Source organism: Columba livia, chromosome 1, assembly GCF_036013475.1.
Source record: "Columba livia isolate bColLiv1 breed racing homer chromosome 1, bColLiv1.pat.W.v2, whole genome shotgun sequence".
NCBI classification, from domain to species: domain Eukaryota; kingdom Metazoa; phylum Chordata; class Aves; order Columbiformes; family Columbidae; genus Columba; species Columba livia.
The window spans coordinates 136,472,563-136,495,856 of NC_088602.1; the positions used below are offsets into that span (position 1 = coordinate 136,472,563).

Below are 23,294 nucleotides of genomic sequence, written 5' to 3' on the forward strand. Positions count from 1 at the left end.
GTACAGGCTCCAAAGGAGGCAAAGGTCTGAGCCGTAGCTGCATCATGAACTTCTCCAGCTTATCCGCAAAGGAGCAGAGTGATACAGTGAGCATCGATGCATGCGAGCTTGGAACACCAATCATGCGATAAATGTATGAATAGCAGGTGGCTTTTCCAAGACTCATTTATCAAGGAACAAAGAAAGCTGTGGGTACAAGGAGTCTCATGCACACTTTTCCCACCACATATGATTTTACTGTGAGCCAACCACTTTATTCCTTAAATATGAAAGCCTAAGTGAGCCTTCTTTGAGCTCTCCCTGCCAGGCAGCACGGCTGTAGGACAGTTATCTCCCCTTGAGCTTGGACACCTCTCAAAGTTGCTCCTCAAGGCGAGGAGACCTTTTACCAACGGCAGATCTTTGGTAAGCAACCGATATCGTGTATAACCTTATAGAACAGTAACTTTGAGTTTGCCTTGGTAATTCTGATTGCATGCTGAATTGATACTAACGAAACATTACCAATCCTTTTATCTCTACCCTTAGGCATAAATCGTTGACCAAGTCTGAGACTAAGTCTGGATCCAGCTGCACCTAGACTCCTCTCTGAGAAGTCCAGAGAGCAAGGGGGTCCATTCTGAACCTCAACGGGGCGGTCTTTACTCTGTGTGTCTCTTCCTTACCCTTAGACATGTGACCTTGAACTGCTGACCAAGTCTGGGACTAAGATTAGACCTAGCTGCACCTAAGCTCCATAAGGAATTTAGAAAGCACAGGGGTCCATTCTGAACCTCATGACCCAACGGGAGGGTCCTCCTTACCATTTTTGTCTCCACTCTCTGTGTAAAATCATTCTAACTCAAAGCTAGTTCAATTTTCCTCTGTATTTTTCCTCCATGCAGTATTTAGTAAGGTGAACCTTGCTATCCAACTTGTTGAACCTTGTCAACCCCCTGTTAATTTTCTTAAATTCAACCAAATTCATTGCACTCTGTCAAATTATTATTTTACCTCAATAAAACATATTGCTGCTTCTCTCTTTTGAGTGAGGTGCACTCCACTCATCCACGACACCTTGTCTTTCCGAAGAGAAAATGAACTCTCATTACTTAACAAAATACAATAGGCAGCACTCTCAGCTGCAATCAGGCCCAGCTGAGCATACTACCTGATATTAGCACTGCCAAAACCACTAGTAGGATTGCGCCCCACATTCCTCCCACCACCTGCACTCCCAGAGCCAGCAATTTGCAAGTGTTGGCTCCCAAGTCACCAACAGGGCTGCAATGCTTCTAGTTCTGCAAATGTGTCATTTGGCCCCCCATATATCGGCCAAATAATTACACCAAGCTTACCATTGCATTGCCTCTGCTCTTCATGGCTCCTTATCTTTCTCTGCTATTCATAGGGGCAAAATCTGTTCACAAAAAAATATCACTGGTGGTAGAGTTCTCCTTAAAACCCACCCAAAGTCCTCAATTATTTGCTCCCTAATCACAGCCCTGAGTGCTGTTCAAAGTGTCACAAATCATTATCTAAATGAACCCAGCCACCTTGCAGAGGTGTTTACTTTATTTTCAAAAGGGAACAGTTACAATGAGAAGTAGATCACAGAACCTGGAGTACATGATAACTCCCAGGTAACTTTCACAATTTGCTGGACCACTGAGAAAGGTAAGAGAAAAAAATTGCAAAACACTGTGTACTGTTAAAACATAGTGTATGTTGTAGAAGATTTTAGTTTGAGTATCAAGATTTCAGCTTATAAGGCAAAAAGTCTGCTATTATTTTCTGTAACAATCTATAATTAACATGCCCTCTCAGAAGACTTCATGAAACATTTACTTCTCTGACATAACACCACCTTCTTTTTATAGGGCCAGTCCTCATTTCTCAGTTACTCCCCACACATCCTGCTGCTTGAGTAAACACACCGCTTGCCATCTTCACGCAGACTCTCCAAGCACAGCACCACCTCACTGCAGCGAAACGCAAGACACACACAGATGTGCAGCCACTACTGTGTGTGTCTGCCTCACAAATGTGGGCGAATTTTTCATTGTGGTACATCTCAAAGAAAAGGAAACGTCAAGTAGGCACTAGATAACCTCAACCACACAGCTCCAGCTGGAGCCAATGCTGCACGACACAGCTCTCCTGACTTTCAGTCTAGTGCTTTGGAAATTGAACTACCAAGAACTTTTTTAAAATCAGTATTATTTCAATTACATTTTCTTCAATTTATAGACTAAATAAATATTATTCTTTGTTTCCAGACGAGCTTTTCCCTATTTTTTTTTAAGATTCCAGACACATTAAAAACAAGTTCTCTCATTATGTTTTCTGGGTTTGTTTTTGTTTTTTTTTTTTTCCTACTTATTTTCATCAGAGTAACAATATGATACTACACAAAATCAAGCTTTGTCATCCTCAACATTGAGGGTGTGGGGGGAGCAGCGCCTGCCCTATAGAGGCCATAGCTTAAACAAACATGAAAAAGGAGAAACTGAGGCATAAGATTATATAGCAACTTTCCAGCACACAGAAGATCAAAAGCTCAGCCCTCCTGGAGGTCAGGCTAGCAAGCCATTAATGAGACAGACTGTCTCTTCTAACTTCTCCAGACGTTCTTGGATAGTCCAAGTTCCTAACTCATTACTTCAAGAAGTTTTACATAAATGCTTCTCTTCCTGGAGACGTTAATTAAGTAGGCACTATCAAAGGTAAACAAATAGCTTAAAAGAAAATAGCTTAAAAATATCAGCAAGTTTCACTTACTAAACTTCCATGCATTCAATTTCTGCAGTTTCAGCAATTTTCTCATGCCCACAGAATCTTCCAGGCAACATTTCAATTACTTGTGCATGAAGTGAAGCTGGAGAAAATGAGCAACGTTGCCCACTCCAGCCCACACACACATTTTTAAAACTATAAAAATCACTTCAAGTTTTCTTGACAACCTAGACAAAAAAGGGAAGCTCTCCCTGGTCACACTTCAGGCTTAACCTCCTACACTACACCTTGGCTTATTAGAAAGTATGAAACACAAGACAAATCATCAGTACTGAAACACATATTGATTACATATTTTATGAGGGAAAAAAATGATATTTATTAATCAGAACAGTCAAAAGAAGGAAAGCAGCAACTCCCACAGAGCAGGAGATGATCCACAGAGGATGCACCAAGCACCGAACTGACCATCTGCCTGAGCCTGTGAATGTGCACAGAATGCATGAAACGCGTCTTCAAAAGGCACAAGCGGTTGGAACAACCACGCACAGCACATCCTCTGAGCAAAAAACACGTACCCTGAGGAAGTCTGAAAAGGAAATTATTCATATCATGTCTTTTCAATGTTTCTTGATATTGGCTAAAGATGGCTTAGAGCAGTATTTGCCAGCTGCTTTTTCTCCCCACCCCCTCCCCCCTGCCCTGTTTTGTTGGTGGGTTTTTTAATGTTAGAAGTTAAACACTCGCCCATCATAGAAGATTTTCGTGAGCTGCAGAACTAGAGAAATTACCACATGGTTTTACTTAAACCAGCAGGCTGACAAATGGGGAAGTGAAAGTGATAGGGCTATTAAATCACACTGTGTACAGATCTGTGTGTTTGAAAAAAATGACAGAAAGGTAAAAAAAAAGCTGAAGTGAGAATGGTAAGAGAAGAATATGAGGGAGCAAGGAGTGGGACAATGAAGAGTCCTGAGAAGACAAAAAGCAATCAGGGGTCTGAAAAGAAAATTAAAGCAATTGCGGAACTGAGAGAAGAAAACACAAGCACAAATCCAAGTTATGTAGAAGGCAAGTAGAAAGGCAAATGGCAGAGGAAAGGTTAGGAGGAGGAAAGGAAAGAGCATAGAGGAACATAATGGAAGGGAGCGAAGAGGAAAGAACAATGTTCAAAAAAACTTTGAATAAAAATTGAGAGAAAAGCAAGAAGAGGATATGTAGGGACTCAAACACCACGTTCATTGCAGATGCCTCAAGAAAAAGGATATAAAATGTAGGAAATTTAAATCAGTTTAAGAACTTGGATCATTTTACACTTAAAATAGGAGACCTGTGGTCCTTTTGCAGAGTTGCTAAATTTGACCGACAAGCAGGTCTTATCTGTGCTGTTCTGCACCTCGGAAGCTGAAAACACTTCCCACTGGAGATAACAACATCAAGCTAAAGCGTGTTTAGGTCACAGTCTCAGGAAGCGTGAAGTTCTCTCGCTCATGATGTGACTTTTCTCCAGAGGTGCAGGACTTTGCACACAGTGCTCTCCCTAACCTCCATGAACCCGGCCCTGCAGCAGGGCAAGCATTTCTATCACGACACTAAGTGCTTTTGCTCTCATTAGCTTTAGTCAGAATTAGGACAAGAAGCACCTGGCTTGATCAGTTCCTTAAACTCAACCACAAAATAGTAAATGCTTTTTATTCAACAGACTTCAGGAAACACGTGTGGGACCAAATTCTGCCCTCTCTTAGATTGATACAAATCTGGGTGTGCACACCGAGGAACACAAAGCCACTCCAGGTTATCCAAGTGTGACCGAAGGGGACAACTGCACTGCGGATTCTATGCATGGACACAACATGGAAAGCGACCACAGCTTTCCTTAGCTTAACAACACTCTGTTCTGTAGGATGTTCGGAAGTAACTATAATAGCTACCACCCACTCAAAAAAAAAAACCAAAGTGAACACGTATCAAAAGCGAAACTGCTATTTTGAGATGCCTCTTTACGTGGGCTTTTGGTTCAGGCCAACAGCTGAGTACCTAAATTTGATCTCTTGAGTGAACTCTGAAGGAGAGATACAGGTACTTGGAAAACACAATCCTTTTTCTCTTGCTGGGGAAAGGGTTGATAAAATATTACCAAAAAAAAGAGCAAACATAGTCCTCTGATATTAGTTTTCAGAGTCAGTCCTTGGAATCTAAACATCTTGTTAAAAACATGCCTTTCTCATACTTTGACTCCTAGGTCGTGCTCTAACCTCAAATCAACGGCAGTTCAGCTATCAGTGATAAAAACATTGTAAACCATACCGACAGCAGTTCCTATTACTAAAGAGGCCCTAGTCTTCCTGCTGTTAGATGCTATTTTTGGTTGCTTATGTCTAATCATTCAATTAATCACTCCTGCCTAAATCTTCTTTTCATGTCAAGAATCTACTTAAGGCAGTTTTTGTTTGTTTTATTAGCTTTGCTGTTTTAACTGAATGCTATTTCCCAGAAGATTGTGGGGGGGGAGGGCGGAATTTTGCTTATGTTACTTGTGTTATAAGAACAATATTTAGCAACTCTTTTGCCTCTGTGCTCTTGAGCAGAACTAAGAAACTTAACAAAGTGTGGCAGAGATGTGCTTTTAGTTGCTCTTATAATACAGACACCTCTGCAGTACCAGGCACTAAATCCCAGTTAGACAGCGTATCTCTTGATGTGCTCTCAGCAAAAGCCCTGCTTTGCCCACACTTAGAATTTGACTTGTAAGACGAAGGAGAAAACAACCAAATGGTGGCTTTATCTTTGCTGCAGCCATTCTCCTGAATGCCACTTGATTACACATTCCTGAAGAAGCATGGAAATGCTACTAGACACAGCCCCTAACAATACAGCCATGATGTTGTAGCATGGTGGGTTACATCAATTAAGGTGACAAAATTAACTTCTTCACTAATTTAGCCTCTCCTACAATGCTGCAGTTCATTCAAATTTACATGCTACCACAATTCTAGTAAGAGCTAAGCAAGACACCTCAAAGTTAAGTCAGATATGGGTGCACCCTAAAACAGAAAGACGTAAGGAGTGACAGGAAGAGAAGCTGCTGCAGCCAAAGGGAGCTAAGAGACAGCAACGAGGAGGAGGAGGAAAGCAGCTAGTAACAAGTTTTGGGGCAGGGAGGAAAAGGAAGAAGAGGGGATCCCCAAGAAGTAGAGGATCTGATTAGAGGAAAAGGTAGATGCTGTAGGGAAGAGGGAGCAGAGGCGACTACAGATAAAGGGATGTGCTATGCAAGAAACAGAAACAGGTTGCAATAAGGAACAGAGCCAAAACTGTCTACAACTAATAGAAAACATTCCCCTCCAGAAGCTGGGATGTAACTCAGGAGTAAAGTCCTTGCATTCCGCCAGCAGCAGCAAACAGCTGTACATCTTGTCTGTGTCTCATCCCATTCTGACATCTGATCTACATACAGACGTACTACTGCCACCATTAGTGCTGAGAGTTCAATAACCTTGCACCCCAGATCACACTGCCCAGACCTTCTCAATGCTGTTGAAATCACTTTTTTTTTCAAATTCAACAGAGAGCATTATCAATTTTTTCCTTCTTTGCCTTCTCAAGCTGGAAAGAACATCACAGAACTGCGATAAAAGAATGCTACTGGACTGAAGTTATAAAAGAGGTCCTCAAATGTTAGACAACGAAAAAATTAAGGTTGTCTTTTTAACTTCTGTTCAGCTCCTTGGCTGTAGGCTTTTGGGGGTATTCTGCAATTATACTATCATGTGCAAATCTTTTCCAGCAACCCTTGTCTTATCTAGAAGCCTGGACATGTTCTACTTGGGGAACACATCAGGGTGATTAAAGTGACAGAAATACCATCCAAAGAATCCCCACCTGAAACTTCGGGCTGTGAATTTAACATGTATTTGCAGACAGCAAGAGAATGAAATCACAGCTTGGTAGCTTGAAAGACACACTGGAAAACTAGATGCTATCCTCATCTCTGCTATGAAGTTATTCCATGACGTTGTGCAAGTGACTGAAATTTATTACTATTAGTTTCTAAGTATACATCCTCAGTTTCCAAGATCTGCCAATGTGCTGAATGCTAACAGCTGGAACAGGAACCAATTGCTGATGTTTCCTGAATATATAATGACCAAAAAACCTTGAATATTCTGGGAAAGCAGACCTTCAGTCTCTCAATGTTTTAAACATAACTTTTTTTCTTTTTTTTACAATAATAGCATACTACAGTATACTAAACACTAGAATTACGGCAAGGAGGTTAAGCACGTCAGTGCCACCCCTTAGAAGAGATACAAACAGCAAAAATCTGGGCATGAAACAGATTCCTCTTGCATTAAATCAGGCAAACCATAACTGTCTTTTTTCTCTCATAAAAGCTGTGAACCCAAGCCCATTTAAGCCAAAAGAGGTCTAGATGAGGCTAGTAAAGCTCTACTTTGGCACACCTAGCACCCATGGCTTAAATCTAATACAGATAAGACTCTGAGAGGTTCTATTTCCTTCCCTGCATATAAACACACAGAACTTCTGATACCACAAGAGTATTTTTTAGCATTCAAGAACTAGAAGCTGCATGGTGTCAGTGCACTGTTATTCCTTCCAGTAAGTAAAACAGCAGAATTAGCCAAATCTACAAGCTCATGTCTAAGAAATTTGAGAAAAATGAGGTACAGTTTTAAACAAAAGCAAAACAAAAAGCTGACAAAATATCTGCGGGTAGTCCTTAAAATGTTGTCTTATCTTTAATAAAAAATAAACAAACCAGCAGCTCTAGCAGTTTTGAACCTCATGAGCTTGTTTCCCATCTACAAAAAGCGCAGGGCAGGGGCAAGGAGTTGGTCACACAGGGGGGGATCAGCATTCAGTGTACAGAACAGAGCAAACAGCTCAGGGACTACAAGAAAAACAGTCCTTTTCCCTATGTTTTTCACCTACCGCTTGTGCCTTTGCTGATTGGGCATTTAGTTCTCAAAATCTGTCATTCACATTCCAGTTTGTAACTTCAGCAAGGTGTTCACAAACCATGAAAGCATCTGAGAAGTTACATGTTTGGTAAGGCAAATCTTTGCCCAAGGAGTTAGAACATGCATCAATTAGTCATTTAAAAATATATATCTATATATATATTCCCAGTTACTGACCTCTGAATTTCTTTGGAGGATTAGCAAGGTCACCTGCATCTGGCTGAACCACACACCGGTCATCCACTAACCTAGAAAAAGAAAAGTTATTAAACTTACTAAAACATGCGTTTAACGTCAGTGTATATAAATGCAGTGACATACCTGTCACACCATAAATACAGAAGCCTACACATTTCTCCAATTTAATTCAACAAATACCTTAGAAACTCTATTATTCAGTTACTAAGCATAACCAGGAAAAGAAAACTCTACTTTTTTTCTTCAAGAAAGAGGATTTCTTCCATTGCACTAAATGATGGCCTATGTTTCAGATCCCACTGCACTTAAATCCAGTTAAAGTCCCTTTTGTTACACGGTGTTCATTGACATTACATGTAAAATTATTGTTTTCTTTAATTAGATCCCACTAACTCTGAATCAGAAACTGTTTTTCTGCATCTGCCAGATTTTTACAGCCGTTACCCTAGGACATAATCCAAAATTCATCAAAATCAGAGAGACTGAGACACTTAAATGAGCCCTGGAAAAAGACCTTAAAGAAAAATGTTGGGGATGCGCATTTGTATCCGCTATGAGAAAGGACATTTAAAGCACTGCAGGTTAGATTTGCCCTACACTTGCAAGCTGCCCCGTGCTTGCAGATTCCTGCATCCCCACTGAGGATTTTTAAGGGCATGCATGGTAAGAAGCCTTCACATGACTACATGAGTATATGTGATTCTGCTTACAGTAAGGACGTGCAAGGGGGTTTTGTCCAGTGACTTGCTGTTTCATAACACTGTTTGATCTAGAATTTGAATCTGGAGTCTAATAAAGCAGTTTGGATTTTAGTCTTTAGACATTCTGCTATTCTTCTTCACCATTTCCAAACTTTTTCCTCTGAGGAGGCATGTGGAATTAAGATTCAGTTCTGATCAAAACTCACAGGAGCACATTTTCCTTTGCTAAAATGAATAAGCATTTATTTAATCCACAGGTGAAGGCTCTGGAGCACAAGCCTGACGAGGAGCAGCTGAGGGAACTGGGGCTGTCAGCCTGGAGAAAAGGAGGCTGAGGGGAGACCTCATTGCTGTCCACAACTACCTGAAAGGAGGTTGTAGCATGCAGGATGTTGGGCTCTTCTCCCAAGTAACAAGCGATAGGACAAGGGGAAACGGCCTTAAGTTGCGCCAGCGGAGGTTTAGATTGGATATTAGGAAACATTCTGCCCAGAAAGAGTAGTGAAGCACTGGAATAGGCTGTCCAGGGAAGTGGTTGAGTCACCATCCCTGGAGGTGTTTAAAAGACGTGTAGACAAGGTTCTTAAGGATGTGGTTTAGAGGTAGACTTGGCAGTTAATGGTTGGACTCAATCTTAAAGGTCTTTTCCAACCAAAATTATTCTATGGAAGATATTTCTCACAATATTTTAGAAGTTAACAATACAATTCAAAAATGTTATAAGCCCCAGTCAAGAGAAAAAAATTGTTAATCTTATCGCAGAATTTCCTAAACATAAATTCAGCTTCCCTTCAGGAAGCATCCTGTGTATAATCTGCCTGTTTCAAACAATTATTCAGGAAAATCATGTTTAAGGACACACTACTGCCTTGCCACTTCACAACAACAGTCTTAGCGGCATTTTCTGTGGGAAACTGCCAGAAAAAGCACAGTTTGGGTTCAGCCAAATTACACAATAGATGCATTCAGTTTCACTCAGCTTGGTGAAGGCTTTGCACCTAGCCACGAGGGCAGCAAGACCCATCCCCCAGCATGCCCATGAATCTTCTACCTCCAGCAAGCTGACTGCTGACAAGCCACCCACTATGGTTGCAGCTCCCAGAAAGAGAAGTAAAAAAACCAAAGAATTTTGGAAGTCAGCAGCTCAGGTCTCCTAACATATGTGGATGCAAATGTGAGGTGTCAGTGAGGAAGAAGAATTGAAGCAACAGCTCTAGGAGCAGGCAGTGGATCTGCCATGGCCTTATGGAGTTGTGTTTTTCACAGCCTGGGCTAGGCCAGGCTTAGCAAAAACAAAGTGAGGTTTGGAAAGGACTTAGGAAGAGTCAGACCTGCAAGATGCCCTCTGTCTACGATCCAACGGGCCAAAGCTTCCTATAAACAGCACCTAAAACCTGGACTCACAAAAGAAACAGGGCTGAAAAGGACTTTGCCAAAGAAGCTTTGCCGAAGGATCTTAACATCAAGAAATATTCCACCCCTCAATAAAATCCCTCAAAGGCTTTCTAAATGAACCCACATGGTTTGACCCTCAAGCACTATCAGGATAGAGGACAGTATATTGGAAGCTGAGCATAATTCACAAAGAACATCTTGTCTTCCTTGGTGAGAACTTGTACACCCTCGCAACAACTATAACTGTGGATGAAAGGCAAAGCTTTCACCATGGCACTACATCACCATAACAAAAGCTGTATAGAAAACAAGGTGTTGGTGCTGAGAAAAACAAACAAGATCCTGCACACTCCCTGAGCCAGTCAGCTGCAGTGTTCAAACATGTTAGACTTCCAAGGCTCAGAAAATAGACATTAAGCAAGTAATATCAATCACTTCCATTTAAGCATTCTCTAAAGGCACAAAGATAAGGCCCATAAATGAGTCCTGCAGCCATTAGGAACCCAAGACATCAGACAAGACAAAGGAGAAAGGAACTGCTGCTACTCCCATCCTATAGCCACAAAATGACAGCACAGAAAGATTAACTGACACGTGGCAGGACAGCAGCATGACAGACCAGAAACATCATCTCCTGAGCCTTTGCTCAATGACCCAGCTTCTGACACCTTTGTTTCTTACAAAGTATCTTACAACACAGGGCAAACACCTGAATAAAGTATTTATTTCTCTATATAGCAGTCTTCCAACAATTTAATCTGCAATTTCCACATAATGACATTCATCGTGTATTCCAGCAGTCTGTCCTTTGCAGAGTTCAGTAGCTACCTGTTTATTGTGGAGGTGCTTGTTACGGTGCCATAGTGAGAGTCAGCTTGCACATTGCACATGACTGCAAGACTTCAGCCCGTTCTGCACACTGGAACCCAATAGGCTCTTCAAACACAGGTCACTTCCTCTGATGCACATAATACTCAAATCCCGCCTTTTATACTGAGCCAAAAGGCAGCTGTTGGTTTGTTCCTGAAGCCTGCTAGGCAGCTGTGTTAAACAACGAGTAATCCAGGACCTTTGTAGCCTGCAAACAAGCCACTTGAGATGTGTGAAACCGAACAGCAGGCTTCACTATGAAAGGTCCTGGGTACCTGCAGCTTCTGTCAGACCACAGCACAGCAGGTTTTAAGATCACTCCCTTGATGGATTGCATAGGAGGCCAAAGTGCACCAGGCAAGATTTTTCTGATAAAGGCAGAATTTACTACAGTATACCACCAAATTTGCTAACTATTTCAATACTAATCTAAATTATTATGCCAATATTCAAGCCACTGTATTATCAAAGAAGCTGTGGCAAATTTCAAATGGTTTAATTCTTCAGCTGGACTGCAGACAATACCGCTTTGTGCCCTCTGTTGTCATTCAGTACCTGGCAGATACACAACTGCATTTCAGTTTTTCCTATGTTGGCAGCATATAAATGACAAAGAAGTTCCCTGCACATGTATATGATTTTTATTTGTGCAAGTTCTTCCATGAATACAATAAAATATCTGGTTTATGCATAATGCCTCCAAGTAATTGTTGCAGTGCTGCAGTAATTAAGTTGGACAGTAGTTCATTGGTGCGTAAGATAAATCATCAGAAAAGTAAAAATAATAATTATGACCCCAGACTTTACGCATACCTTTGTATTGAGCAACTGCAGAATTAGGGTCTGAAAGCAAGAAAGTTCATGGGATTGCTTGTCCTAGATGCCCGGCCATTCTCTCACTGAAGCCAGTGAAACATTTTCCATTTGGTGCAAGGGAAGCAAGGGCATTTCCTCACCATGCCGTGCATGCAGCCAACCTCACAGACCCACGGGTATGTAAAACATTAAGACCTCACTCTATATTGTACAAAGCAACATGAAACAAGAATTGAAACTATCTAAAGCAATGCCTAGGAGTTAAGGTGTGCTTCTCAGCAAGGCAGGGAAAAACATAGAGGCAGCTTTCAACTCTGTCAGCATTAGCCAGGACAGGGCACCCTACCATGTGAAGCGATCCAAGCACAGTCCCGGACAAGAGTGCTACACTATCTTCCTCATCCCCATTTTCCCCCGTCATTTGGTGGAGCTAAATCAGCACATCCAGAGCCAAACGTGTAGAAGCAATTCAATTGAGTAATATCTTGCAACAATAAATTCCATGTATAAGGTGGCACCTGCGTAAACGTATTTACAAGCAGTTTCAAATATAGCGCCTCTCTTTTTTGTTGTTTCGGCAACAAAAAGACTGGAACAACTTCTATCAATACTATATTTATCATTTGTATTCAGAACTTGCCTAACATTAACGTCAAACTTCTCACACAGCTTCTAATATTGCTCCATTCCTTGGGCATTGGGCAGAAGTGGGGAAACAATCACTTGCAGTATTTCACACTAAATCTTTCTACCGGGTAGAGCAGCAGCCTTTGTATGGATTTTCACTACAAGAAAAAACAAAATCATAGAATGTCCTGAGTTGGAAGGGACCCACAAAGACCATCAAGTCCAACTGCTGTCCCTGCACAGGACAACCCCACAGTTCACACCATGTGTCTGAGGGCCTTGTCCAGTCTCTTCTTGAACACTGTCAGGCTTGGGGCCGTGACACCTCCCTGGGGAGACTGTTCCAGTGCTCCACCACCCTCTGGGGGAAGAACCTTTTCCTCATGTCCAACCTAAACCTCCCCTGGCACATCTTCCTACCATTCCCTCAGTTCTGACACTGGTCACCAGAGAGAAGAGATCAGTGCCTGCCCTTCCTCCTCCCCTTGTGAGGAAGCTGTAGCTGCCATGAGGTCTCCCCTCAGGATCCTCTTCTCCAGGCTGAACAAACCAAGTGACTTCAGCTGCCCCTCATACAGTTTCCCCTCTGAACCGTTCACCAACTTGGTGTCCCTCTTCTGGACATTCTCCAGTAGCTTTATATCCTTTTTATCCTGTGGTGCCCAGAGCTACACCCAGTGCTCCAGGTGAGGCCGCACCAGTGCAGAGCAGAGCGGGACAATCACCTCCCTGGCCTGGCTGGCAATGCTGTGCTGGATGCACCCAGGACACAGGTGGCCCTCTTGGCTGCCAGAGACACTGTTGGATCATGTTCAACTTGCCATTGACCAGAACCCCCAGATCCCTCCCTGCAGAGCTGCTCTCCAGCCTCTCGTCCCCCAGCCTGTATGTACAGCCAGGGTTGCCACGTCCCAGGTGCAAAATCTGGCACTTGCCCTTGTTTAACTTCATATGGTTGGTGATTGCCCAGTTCTCCAATTTGTCCATATCCCTCTGGGCCTCTCTGCCCTCAAGAGTGTAGTTTCTCCCAATTTTGTGTAATCGGCAAACTTACTAAGTAATCCCTCAAGTCCTGAGTCTGAGTCATTTATGAAGACAGAATCATGTGTGAAGAACCAGAGAGGACACCCTGTGTACTTGGTGAAACAGGAAGAAGGACACATGGATGAGAGGAGCAGGACTAAGCGGTAGCAGCATAACTGATACGGCAGGTATGTTGGCAGAAAAGACTAATGGTACCTGGGTTTGCAGGTCTGAATCATATGTGGGATGAATCTTCATGTCCTACAAGCTCCTCTAATTACCTAACACAAGCTAAAGGTAAATACACCAAAGGTTTCTAGGAACTTGCAGATGTAGCACAAGGGTCAAGGAATCGTTGTATAGCAATAATCCTAGAAAAAAACTGTTCACGGTGGGGAGTTATTTTAAAATTACTACTGAGATACAGCCTCATTCTGGAAGAACAAAAACCAATCATGAAACCTATAATCATTCCTTGTCTATCTTTTTCCTTACATTGGTTGCTATACAACCATTCCTTGACCCTTGTGCTACATCTGCAAGTTCCTAGAAACTTTTGGTGTATTTATCTTTAGCCTGTGTTAGGTAATCTTAGCTCATCCAAGAAAGTAATAATATAATATTAATTTATCCTAGCCATGTGCCTTCAGTATATAAAAAAAAATCATCCTGAAATGTATTTTGTCTCTTCCTACCAATGGACTTGTACTTTTCATAGTCAATATTATTAAACAAAACACTACCAGAACCACACACCCAAGAAAAGAAAAAAAACACTCTAGTACAGTCTCATACATATAACTACACATACATGCCTGTGCACAACATTGAAAAAAAATACAGCTACTGATTTCTAGCTATTATAATGCACAGGGATGTGCAGAAATCAGCCCAGTGCTCTTTACACATATTTAGAATATTTTACTCCTCAAAAAGCTGAATAAGATAAGGTAGAGTGTCTTAGATTAAAGACATTGCCTCTCACAATTGCTCAGCTTTTACTCTCTTAATGGTATCATCATTTCACTCATTTCCTGAGCAGCGTAAGGCTTGACAGCAGCAGAAAGAGGGGGCAGCATTGAGAACAGGCATCAGCAAGGGGAGCCAGACATTTTAATTGCCAGTGGAGCCAAGAAATATCTTTGTTCAACATCAGTTCATAAATCACACTGAGGTTACAACCCAAAGACCCATAACCTCAACACCTGCTCGCGAAGAAAGTGCCAGCCCTCAAAGTCTCCCTTCCTTTGCTCTTCAGATGCCCCCTCACACAACCTCCTTATCAGAAACCCTCCTACAGAGAAGCTTCCACCCAACACACTTCTCCCCTTCCTCACTGCAGCTCTCACATACAAAGCCTCTCCTGAACTCAGTACATCCCAGCACACAGTCACCACTCAGGAAGAGAAGTCAGAGTTGTATCTCTAAGAAGCCAACCAATAATGAACAATAGGTTGTTAAAAATTTGCCGTCCTGGAAATCAAGCATCAAATACTTAAGTGCCAAAACAATCAGGTCCACCCAGTTCTTCTCCAAGTCCACCCACTTTTCATTTCATGGAGCCTCTTATCAGGCATCTAGGTCAGCCCACTTCTTGCTTGCTTCAAGCTGGTCTCCTGCCAAAAATCTGCAGTCATCATACCTCACCCTTCCCAAAATGTGAGTTCATACTCCTTTTTGACTACCAGCCCTGATTCAAATGATTTACAGATCTATGATTTAGCTCCACTGTATGAAATTTGTCCTTTTTCCTGTCTCCTTCCTTTCCTAAGCCTAATTTATCATCATCGTCTTTTCACATCTTCAGTCTTTCAGGGTCCCCTACATTAACTGCATCTTGCACGGTACAAATAAAAAAAAAAATATATATCTTCCTTGCACTTACACCAGGGCTATTAAGCCTCTGTACCATTTAGGAAGATTCCACATTACAAATCCCTTTTGATAAAAGGAAGGATCGCAGTACACAATATTTAAACTAAGAACTTCACCACATGCCAATGAGGTGCAGCAGCACAGAGGGAAGACTAGAAAGTCTGACTGCTGCCTGTCTCAAACTTTAGCAATCCCATACCTTCCTTTCTGAACAAATTTTAATTGCTACAAACATAAAGCTTAACACAGGTTGAAATAAGCTACTAAATTAAAACCTGTACTCTGGGAAAATAAACTTCTACGCATCTAAAATATTCCAAACTTCTCAAAGTGTCTCAAACAGCGAATAAATTTCACCATTAACCATCCCCAGTGTCAAACAAGAATATGGGTGCATTTTATCTCACCCACGCGGATCAGGAACACTCAGCCTTTCTCACCATGCAGAAAAATGCTTGCATAGGTCACTTTGAATTGCATTATCAAATGTGAAGGAGACAGAAGGGCAGAAAGCAAGATACCAAGCATATACTGGGAAAGGAAACAACAGCATGGGAGTAGGCAGCTACACGTTTGCACTAACAGTTGCACTAATAATCAGCCCCTGAAGTTTTTTTCCTTATCTGATAGTGCATTCATATGTTCTTGTAACCATACCTGCTGGCTTGCATATTGGGGACAGGGGGGGAAGAAAAGAAGTTTTGCCTGTTCAATTAAGTAATCCAGCTATAAATCCTGAATGTCACTTTGTCAATCATTTATATTGTGTTATATGCAGACAGGTTTTTAACTTGTAAAAGCCCCAGAAACCTGTTCAAGTGGAATTTGTTTATCCATTTTGTAGTTAAGATTACATTTAAAATATCGTGCAAATTAAACTAGAAAAAAAGAGTAAAAATAAATTATTACAACAGAATGAAGTGCTATTTGGAGATTACACCAGAGGGGAAAAAAAAAAACACAATTATTAGATTTTAGTCTGAATTTTGCAATTATATTGGTCTGCCTAATAGGTTAAGTCATTTATGCACAGGAAAAAGCAGTACTGAACTTAGCTTATGCATAATTACTTTTACTAAGTAAACAAACATTCACATCCATACAACATACATCAAGTCACTTCTCAGTGGTGCCAAGCGTGCCTATTTTCTGCTGTCAAAAGGGGACTTGGGAATTGGCAATGGGAGGAGGTGTGTGCCAGCCCACCCCACCCCGCTCATCCCCAGTCACACCAGCTCCTGTTATGCTTCTGCAAAATGCCAATGCTCTGCTCCCAGGCTTGTTTCGGCTTCAGTCTACCTTTGAAAAACAAATTATGTTCCCATAAAACCAGGGAAATGTCTGATTCAACGCCCCCCCCATTTTTTTTTTAGTATGGAAAGTAAAACTCTGTCATACAGGGATGTGGTGATAGCCTATAGAAGAAAATCATGTACAGGAAAACATACTCTTTTGGATGAAATTTGTCTTGAGACACTCTTTTAAAGCCAAGAAATGGAAAAGATAAAATTAGTATTAGAAAAGCTTCCACTAATTCAGTAGTGGCTTGCAGAACATAGACCCACTATCAATATGCATCACCTGACAGATTGGACATTTCCATTACTAACATTTTCTTTTTGGGGGGGTGAAATCCTGCATCTCTTTAAACTTGCTGGCAAAATTTCCACTGATGTCTCTCAGGCCCAGATTTCATCCCAATGACCCTGCCTTACCAGAAGTGTACTGAGGGGTGAAGGGGTGTTTAAATAGGAAGCAGTGTCAGCGCCAAGTGCACAGTTACATGGGAGACTCTTCAAACAGAGGGAGCCCACCTCTGCCAAACCAGACTTGCCTGGAGATGGGTGAAACATGGCATTCTGGTGGCCCCGGTTCAGCCATGTAAGCATATGGTGTCTAGCTCAAATGCATCATCTGAAAGCCTTTTCAGTCAAGACTGAGAGACAGGCACCTCCAGAGGGCAATCACAACCTGCTCTAGGGCAGATGCGTAAATTAGGAGAACGAAACATCCTCTGGACATGGTCTTCCTCTTGCCCTTGTCTATTTCCTACTTGAGTAACTGTGAGATGACTGTGCTTTGGAAAAACATGTTGAGTCCCCCGATCTCCCCCAACCATCTCAGGATGGAGGTACTAATGTTTTGCAAGGTCTTCCTCCTAGTTCAGCCTGAACGCCTGGCAAGTTTTCCTGTGCCTGGCTGAGACACAGATGAGAAACCCAAGTGGACCTGGTTGAGACATTCCTCCCGCACCACCTGCCTTCCCTCTGTGCATCCCCCAGCAAAACAAGGCTGATAACACTGTACTCTTGGAGGTACACGCTCACTGCCGTGTTTCCAACAACCAGAGAAAAACATTCCAATAATAATACCTACAGATACGAGTATAAAGAATAAGCATCTCTTGAAGTCTGGAAAGTTTTTGTTTTGTTTTTTGATTTTTAAAGCCAGCATGACCCACAGCATAAATTCAAGAGTGAGGACTTTGATGCTGACATAGTTTACCTCAAAAGATTCCAGCACTGAGTTGTGGTGGCACAAAAAGAGAAAAACCTTCCTTCAGTTTCAATTATGCTCCCTCATGAGGACAGTTTTAGTTAATTAATTCTACACAAAATGAAGAAGGTAAATAAAGCTGTATTAATTACTACAATTCTGTTAAATGTGGAAATTGGATCATTTCAAGACAAGTGGGATGCGGAAATTAACACATGTATTAAAATATTGTCATTCTTTGAGCATATTATCCTACATTAAAATCCAAAAATGTCATCGTCTGCTCATCAGCTGTTCAACAGTCTATTTGAAGTATTACCCCACAAACAGAATTCAAGTGAGGCTTTATATTCATGTTATTCAAGGCAGAGGCCACATACCACAAATGTCCATGATAATCTCCAAATATTCCCTTTATATATTTCAGGAGCATGTGAGGCTTCCTTCATCAAAGTTTTTAAGCACAACCCTACTTCCGCAGTTCTTCTACTTAACCCAAGTAGCTACATATTGAATGCAAATACTGTAACAATTCTAGGATTTGGCCCAACACAGACACAATGCTTACTTAGAAGTAAATCAGAAAATTAGGATTAAACATGTAACTTTAAATCTGCTTGCTTATACCTTACAACTACCCATAACAGGTCTACCGCTCAATTCTCCCAATGTAAAAAAGCATGAACAAAGTAGAATTACTAGGTATATTGACATTGCATACCTGAGAAACACTGATGCTGTGACCACTGCTAACTAAAAATGGGATTTTCAGGACCATACAAGCCTGCATATTTACATGAATTTTAGGCATGTAGTTCACTACTTAGTACCTATCAGACTGGTACACAGTGACTTCAGAAAAGAGGTCCTATTAATACCATTACTGGTCTCAAAATCAAGTAGACATGCACAACTCATTGCAGGGTTACCTACTCATCCTGAGGCGGCAAAGCCAGCAGTAGAAAGAAAACAATCACAATTGAAGGAATTCTACATTTAGCTTGCACCAGGAGAATTTGTGCTTTTTGTTCCACTTCGTCTATATAGCTACATGGCACTTGTTTGTGAACATCCAATTGAAAGGGCTGTTTTGAAGAACTCTGTGCTAGCGAAAGGAATGAGAAAAGCTGAATTTATCACTGTTAATGCCATTTAATGAAAATAGAGAGAAAGGTTTACCCAGAAAAACACTCTTGAGAAATACCAATATCTGTCCAGTGATCAAAAAAGTGACTTCATCACTGAAAATGGTAATGAAGGCATTCACACCTACACATCAAAATGGCAACACCTATTATATAAATGAAGCATAAGCAAAAGGAATTAGGGAACTTACATTGGGCTGAAATAACATGATATAAAAACAGTTTTGTTGAAGTAGGCAAACCAGCCTCAAATGCTACTGTAAGGTCTCTAATGAACTTGAACAATTTCTGGGACAAGAATATATATGTATATAGACAAACACAGACATAAATATATACACCCAAATTATCAATCCTACAAACACAACTTGAAATCTAGATCCTGGAAACCAAACCAAGTTCTTTCTCCATTTTTTAACATAAACAGTAATAATCCAGCAGTCCAATTGATTTCACATTATGTTAAAATGTGCATGGAAAATATTTCTTAATCAAAATGCTGGCATTTTACACATTTTGCAGTGTTTATTTCACACAGCAATGGCAAATCTTATGTGCCTTTTTGCTAAAGTCAAAAAAATTCCCCTCCTTTAGGTAATACAGATACCAAAATACCCTATATTACAAACTTTGTTATATGCCAGGACACCAAACGGAGCAAGGACCTGCCTCATTGCAGAGGCCTTCAAATGGTGACAAGTCCTAAGCTGGCGTGAACACGTGTAATTTCACTGAAGTCAGTCAAACGGCACTCTGCAACAGCCACTAAGCATCTGACCTGCTGCTCTTTATCTTCTTCTGTCAGAGAATCACAGAATGTTAGAGATTGGAAGGGACGTCAAAAGATCATCTAGTCCAATCCCCCTGCCAGAGCAGGAACACCTAGATGAGGTTACGCAGAAATGTGTCCAGACGGGTTTTGAATGTCTACAGAGAAGGAGACTCCACAACCTCCCTGAGCAGCCTGTTCCAGTGCTTTGTTACCTTCCTTTAGCTACCCCAGAGGGTGTCTTCAATGCCGACCAGCACTATTGTGCCACCACAACCGCACAGCAGGACCTGGGCCCCCACCATGTGGCACGCTATCTCCCGGAACTGGGGTCAAACATGGGCTTTACACCCAGAACATGAACCTTCCCCAACCACCTTCTCACCAAGGCAGCGCTCTGGAAGTATGACACTGCCCGGTTTCGCTTTCAGATAAATGGAGACAGCTCTCAGTTTAACCGTGTAACCACCATCGTGCTTGTACCCAACATGTAATTCATCTCCCAAAATCCTGCTGCAGCTTTCAGCATTTACTTCTGCCTCCAGGGACAATGAGTGCGTGTGCAGGAATTCACTAAACACGCGCTACTTGCCCTTTGATACATGGCCAGCTCTCACTGACGGTAACAAAAATTATGCACAGTTATTAAAGGATAAGAAAGCACTTCACATCAACACATGTCCCAATTGTCTCAACAAAAGATTTTTTTATTATTATTGTTTTCATTTTGCAATGATAAATGTTTACAAAGTTTTGCAGCTGGGCCAGGTATTTTTGCATATTATCTTCGCTTTTCTGCTTCTTCTGCAGCAAGTTAAAAAATACCTTCCAAACAAAAAACAGCTGAAAAATTACAGTGACATTATTTACTTGTTTTTAAACTAAGCAGAGCCAGTTTCCTACTGGGACAGATCATTTTGGGAGTTGTTCCAGATTCTCTCAGAGCTGCTTTCCTAGTAGCTGAGAGCAGCTCTCAGAGCTTTTTGCCACACCTACACCCAACCTGTACATGCTCGCTTAAGAGAGTTACATGTATCAGCGCCAAGAAGCAACCTGAGAGGAAATGCTTGGGAACACTCCTTTCCACGGGGAAAGAAACTGGGAAGCAGGAGAGCCAAGGAACAGCAGCCATAAGCAAGACGGCAAAACTCAGTAACTTCTGTGAAGGTCTATGGGCATGAAGGTAAAGGTGGAAAAAGGAACTAATGCATTGCTGTGCTACTTGTGTGAAGCTTTCACAACTATCATTTTAAAATGGGAAAATGCCATAATAAGCTGGTTCAAACCTCAAAATGGCTTCAGACCTTTCTCAAATTGACCATAACGCAGGCTGGCGTCCCCTCTGATTTTAACGTGGTGAGGCTACAGTCACAACAGCGAATTTAACATGTCCAAGACTCTGACGTTCAAGCTGGAGTGGCTGCACGGTCCAGGAGAAGATTCCAGGAACCCTCCAGCCCCATCCCTGCACCAGGTCTGGGGACAGCATTAGTGCCAAAATCACACCAGGAGGCACTCTTAGCAGTTTGCTGGTACAGACCATCGCCTCCCAGCACCCCAGAGCACATGTGAACACGTGCTTAGCTATTAGTGCAGACAAAGCAGAATTTTTCCCTTTTTAATGGTCTCATCCTTGACCTAGCACTTCCACTTTCGCTCTTAGTACTGACAACATTATGCTCAGCTGGGATGAGGGGGCTTTTAAATCATGCCATAAATATCAGAGCAACAACTCTGCTGAACACTGAAGAGCAATGACTCTCAGGCTGTCCTGTCAGCTGTCCAAACGTTATATCACCCACTAAGGTGTGTCTTAACAACAAGCTCTGTTACAAAGAAAAGAGTTTGGCCTTTTACGTTAAGGCCCTCCCGTTCTGCAGCATTCTTTTCAGCTGAAGGAAATGCTTTCCAGGTCTCCTCGTGCGGTTTATTCTGACACTGTAACAGAGGAAAAACTCCTGCAAATAATCGCTATTTGGAGAGCTGGAGTCCTTTATCACTTACGTAGTTACTGGGAATTAACTGGCAGAGAAACAAAGAAATCACATCTTCTAGCAAAGCCTGCACTTCAGTGATACGGTAAGTGGAAGAAGGGCATCCACTTCATTTTTCCTTTTAAGTGCATTATTGCTGTACACACACTTATTAATGCTCACATTACAATCCCATAAAATCTGTGGGTTTTAATGATGCAGACTATGATTTACCCAGGAAAAAGGAGCATGGTTCATCCTTCTGGATAAGTGAGTAGAAAAGGACTGGTATTCTCAAACACGATCCAGGCACTGACAATGCACCTTCTCCCTCCTGTGTCAAAGTATATATCTCATACAGCAACGGCAAATTGACTTGAGTGATACAACTAATTCATGTTGCAAAAGTTTTTGAAGTCAAAGCAATCAACTCTAGAAAAAAATGCAATGGCATCACTCATTTTATTCCAAATCTTGTGGTATTTGGTATCTTTTCTGTTGGTCTACTTCCTGATGTTGCATGAATATATATTAAAAAAGCCCACTACTTTCACTGAAGAGGAAAAGAGCGTGTGTTCTTTGCTGTCATCACTCTCCAGAGAAATGTGAAAAATGGTCTCCAGCTCCAAAAGCTCAAAAACTGGAAGCCCGAGAGAACAAATCCATGCATGATTACTTTTTAAAATATCACGATTTTTCAAACACCTCTCTCCCGTTTGTGGGGGATCTGACTCATAATTTTCAGAAGCAAACAGGAAGCACTGCAGACATCTCCAAGTATTTCCTCTATCTCCACCCTCCCACCCCCCTTGTCTTTTACTTAACTTCTGGATGCTTTATTACTCCTTTTGTTATGACAGCAAAGAAACGGCGCTGCTCTGCGCCAGCTCCAGTGTGCTAAGGTACGCAAGACCTTCCCTTCTTTTGCCAAAATCAAAGAGAAAGGTGCCCTTCCTCCCCCCAACAGGGCAAAGTGAGGCTTTCACGCAGCCCCTGCTATGCCAACTGAGAAAGTGAAGCCCCTCCACCATGCTTCACCCCACCAGCAGCCACCATAGCCCACAGCATCACGTTGGCAGCCCCTTCTTGGCCAGAAGCGAGGGCTCCCAGGGGCTGGCAGGGGTAGAATTGCTTGGGGTTGGAAGGGACCTCTGGAGATCACCTAGTCCAACCCACCTGCTAAAGCAGGCACACACAGAACAGATCACACAGGAATGTGTCCAGGTGGGTTTTGAATGTCTCCAGAGGAGACTCCACAACCTCTCTGGGCAGCCTGTTCCAGTGCTCTGGCACCCTCCAAGTAGAGAAGTTTCTCCTCATATTCAGATAGAACATCCTGTGTTTCAGTCTGTGCCCATTGCTCCTCATCCTACTGTTCAGCATCACTGAAAAGAGTCTGGTCCCATTCTCTTGACACCCGCCCTTGAGATATTTATAAACATTTATGAGATCCGCTCTCAGCCTTCTCTTCTCCAGGCTGAAGAGACCCAGCTCTCTCCGTCTCTCTTCATAGGAAATATGCTCTAGGCCCCTAATCATCTTCATAGCCCTCTGCTGGACTCCCTCCAGTAATTCCTTATCCTTCTTAAACTAGGGAGCCCAGATAGCTGGCTGGTGGCAGGTCCGGCGCGGGACCTGACCCTCCCTGGCACCTCCTCGCAGGCAGCACCAGCTCGAGCAGAGCTCAGAGGAGAGAAACAGGATGAAGA

At 42.1% G+C, this 23,294-nt stretch overlaps 1 protein-coding gene across 8 annotated transcripts in view; it reads right to left on the reverse strand.

The window, feature by feature from the left end:
- Positions 1-23,294, reverse strand: part of ITPR2 (inositol 1,4,5-trisphosphate receptor type 2) — a 268,651-nt gene that overhangs the window by 226,583 nt on the left and 18,774 nt on the right. For all 8 annotated transcript variants that reach the window (XM_065032515.1, XM_065032506.1, XM_065032510.1 and 5 more), the window contains exon 2: positions 7,875-7,945. In XM_065032515.1, the coding sequence (XP_064888587.1) occupies positions 7,875-7,945 (71 nt within the window). The remainder of the gene's footprint in view (positions 1-7,874; positions 7,946-23,294) is intronic.